This window comes from Trichechus manatus, unplaced genomic scaffold (assembly GCF_000243295.1).
Source record: "Trichechus manatus latirostris isolate Lorelei unplaced genomic scaffold, TriManLat1.0 scaffold00344, whole genome shotgun sequence".
NCBI lineage: Eukaryota > Metazoa > Chordata > Mammalia > Sirenia > Trichechidae > Trichechus > Trichechus manatus.
Window position 1 is genome coordinate 19,513 of NW_004444280.1, and position 2,536 is coordinate 22,048.

The 2,536-nt window shown below is 41.8% G+C and overlaps 1 protein-coding gene across 3 annotated transcripts in view; it reads right to left on the bottom strand.

Moving 5' to 3' along the window:
• LOC101347396 (zinc finger protein 791-like) overlaps positions 1–2,536 on the bottom strand; it is a 38,029-nt gene that overhangs the window by 2,640 nt on the left and 32,853 nt on the right. For 2 of the 3 annotated variants that reach the window (XM_023725657.1, XM_023725658.1), the window contains 2 exons: positions 2,014–2,140; positions 304–454 (listed from right to left, as the gene is read on the bottom strand). In XM_023725657.1, coding sequence (XP_023581425.1) covers positions 304–454; positions 2,014–2,140 — 278 coding nt within the window. The remainder of the gene's footprint in view (positions 1–303; positions 455–2,013; positions 2,141–2,536) is intronic. The other variant, XM_023725659.1, reaches the window with a different exon arrangement.

Below are 2,536 nucleotides of genomic sequence, written 5' to 3' on the forward strand. Positions count from 1 at the left end.
ACATACATATATATACACAGTTGTTGTTAAGTGCTGTCTAGTCGATTCCTGCTCATAGTAACCCCATGTGACAGAGTAGAACTGCCCCATAGGGTTTTCTTGGCTGTAATTATTACAAAAACAGATTGCCAGGTATTTCTCCCACAGAGCCACGGGGTAGTTTCAATTGCTACTTTGGCTAGCAGCCAAGTGCTTAACCATTTGTGCCACCTGGGCTCCTTATACATGAATATTTTAATGCCATGATACCTTCTTAAGACTCTCTCCTGAAGCACTGCTGCCTCTCAAGTGAATGACACTCACCTCACATGTGTTTTCTGGTTGTCATCCTGCTCTTCAACGCCATGCAATTTGTAGATTTCTCCTACCATGGAGGACCAGATGTCATTTCTCATGAATCGTACTATTATATTTTCAGTGGATAGCTTTTCTCCATCATTAGGGTTTCGAGAAACTGACTCAATGATTTAAGTTGAGGTTCACAATATAAAACAAAAAGGGAAGAAATTACTCAGAGAGAAAAGGTAGCTGTGAGAAGAGAAAGACTTTGACACATTTCACTGTTTCAGTACTTTGGCAATGGTCAAAAAGCAATTTACTAGGAAATACTTCCATGAAGATTGAGAGTGAGAGTGACATAAATAGGGTATAAATAGAAGAGCAAAGTATAAAGGTACTGGACACAATGTACATGGAACATTAAAAGAGGAAAAGGGTTAGACAGTCTTTCTCCAAGAACACAAGTGTGTTAGGACTGATGAAAGTCAGAAAAGCAAACTCAAGTATCTGTGAAGTACACACTCCTCAATCCCAAAGAGATTTTTTCTAATTGATTTATTCAAATCTCATTCCCTCCATGCAGGCCTGATCCCTCAAAGGATTCTTGCCTCCTGGTGCCCTCCAAAACAGTGGTCCTGGATGAGCATTATCTAAACTCTTCTCACATCTTCGTCTTGCTACTCTGGGAGAACAAATGGGTGTAGCTGACTTGGTACCTGTGTCAACTTGGCTAAGCCATGATTCCCAGTATTGCGTGGCTGTCCTCCATTTTGTGATCTGATGTAATTTTCCTATGTGCTGTAAATCCTAATCTCTACCTGTGGTTAATGGGGTAAGATTAGGTTATGTTAAAAAGGATTAGGGTGGGATGCAACACCCTTACTCAGGTCACAGCCCTGATCCAATATAAAGGGAGTTTCCCTGGGATATGGCCGGCATCACCTTTTAACTTGTAAGAGATAAAAAGAGAAGCAAGCAGAGAGACAGGGACCTCATACCACCAAGAAAAAAAGCACTGGGAGTGGAGCACATCCTTCAGACCCGGGGTCTCTGCACTGAGAAGCTCCTAGACAAGGGAAAGACTGATGACAAGGATCTCCCCCCAGAACTAAAGGGAGAGAAAGCCTTCCCTGGTAGCTGGCACCCTCAATTCGGGCATAGCCTCCTAGACTGTGAGAGAATAAATTTCTGTTTGTATTTCTGTTTGTTAAAGCCATCCACTTGTGGTATTTCTATTATAGCAGCACTAGATAATTAAGACAGTGCTCATGGAGAAAGGCATATCATGAGGGAAGACGAAGAAGTGCAGTGAACACTTCCCTGACACTAAGCCAGTACTTTGGTCTTCAGGGTCTCTGGAGATGGGCAGGTGTAAATTTATTTGTAGCACAATAATCATGTCAAACTTGTAATAAACACAGTAAAACTCTTTACAAGGTCCCAGACCACAAATATTCTCTGTGTACCGAAGAAAGCCCTGAAGTCAATCCTCATACTTACAACATTTAAAGGGCCTTAAGGCTTTTAACTACAATTGAAATGAGAAGTCAGTTTAATACACAGAGCTTTGTATTCACAGGGAAGCCAGGCTATGCATGCTCTAGAGAGCAAACGACCATGCTGTCCTATTTAACAATGTATTCTCATTCCTCAGCCCACACACTGGAGTAACATCTATGAGTACGACATATTTGGTCACTAAAGAATTAAAAAAAACAAAGAAGCTATCCATACCTACTGAGGCCAGGTTTCTGAAGGTTTCTGTCATCACCTCTCTGTAGAGTTTCCTCTGAGAAAGATCCAGTAATGCCCACTCTTCCTGGGTAAAGTCCACAGCCACATCCGCACCAGTCACTGAGTCCTAAAATATCCCACATATTCTGGTTCAGCAAAGTACCATGTACTCCAGTTTGTGTGAAAGGAAGGGTGAAGCTGACAATTTTGGGGAAATGAGATTTCATGGGGATTTGACACAGGGTTCTGTGTCCTACTAAGGCCTACTTCAGGGTTTACCCATCAACCTCATCCTTTCACTGTCTACATTCACTTCCTCACTGACTGCATCCTGTCTCAGAGACTTAACAATACTTCCAACACAATGAACTTATCTCTCCAGTTTGACTGTGACCAACCCCAGTCTCATTCATCTCTGTCTTTATGGTCTAGAACAGTCAGAACACATAGCATAAATTACAGAAAAGCTTTGCAGTGAAAGTCTTATTTCTACACTCGGATCATCTCTTCCTTCTGCGGAAAA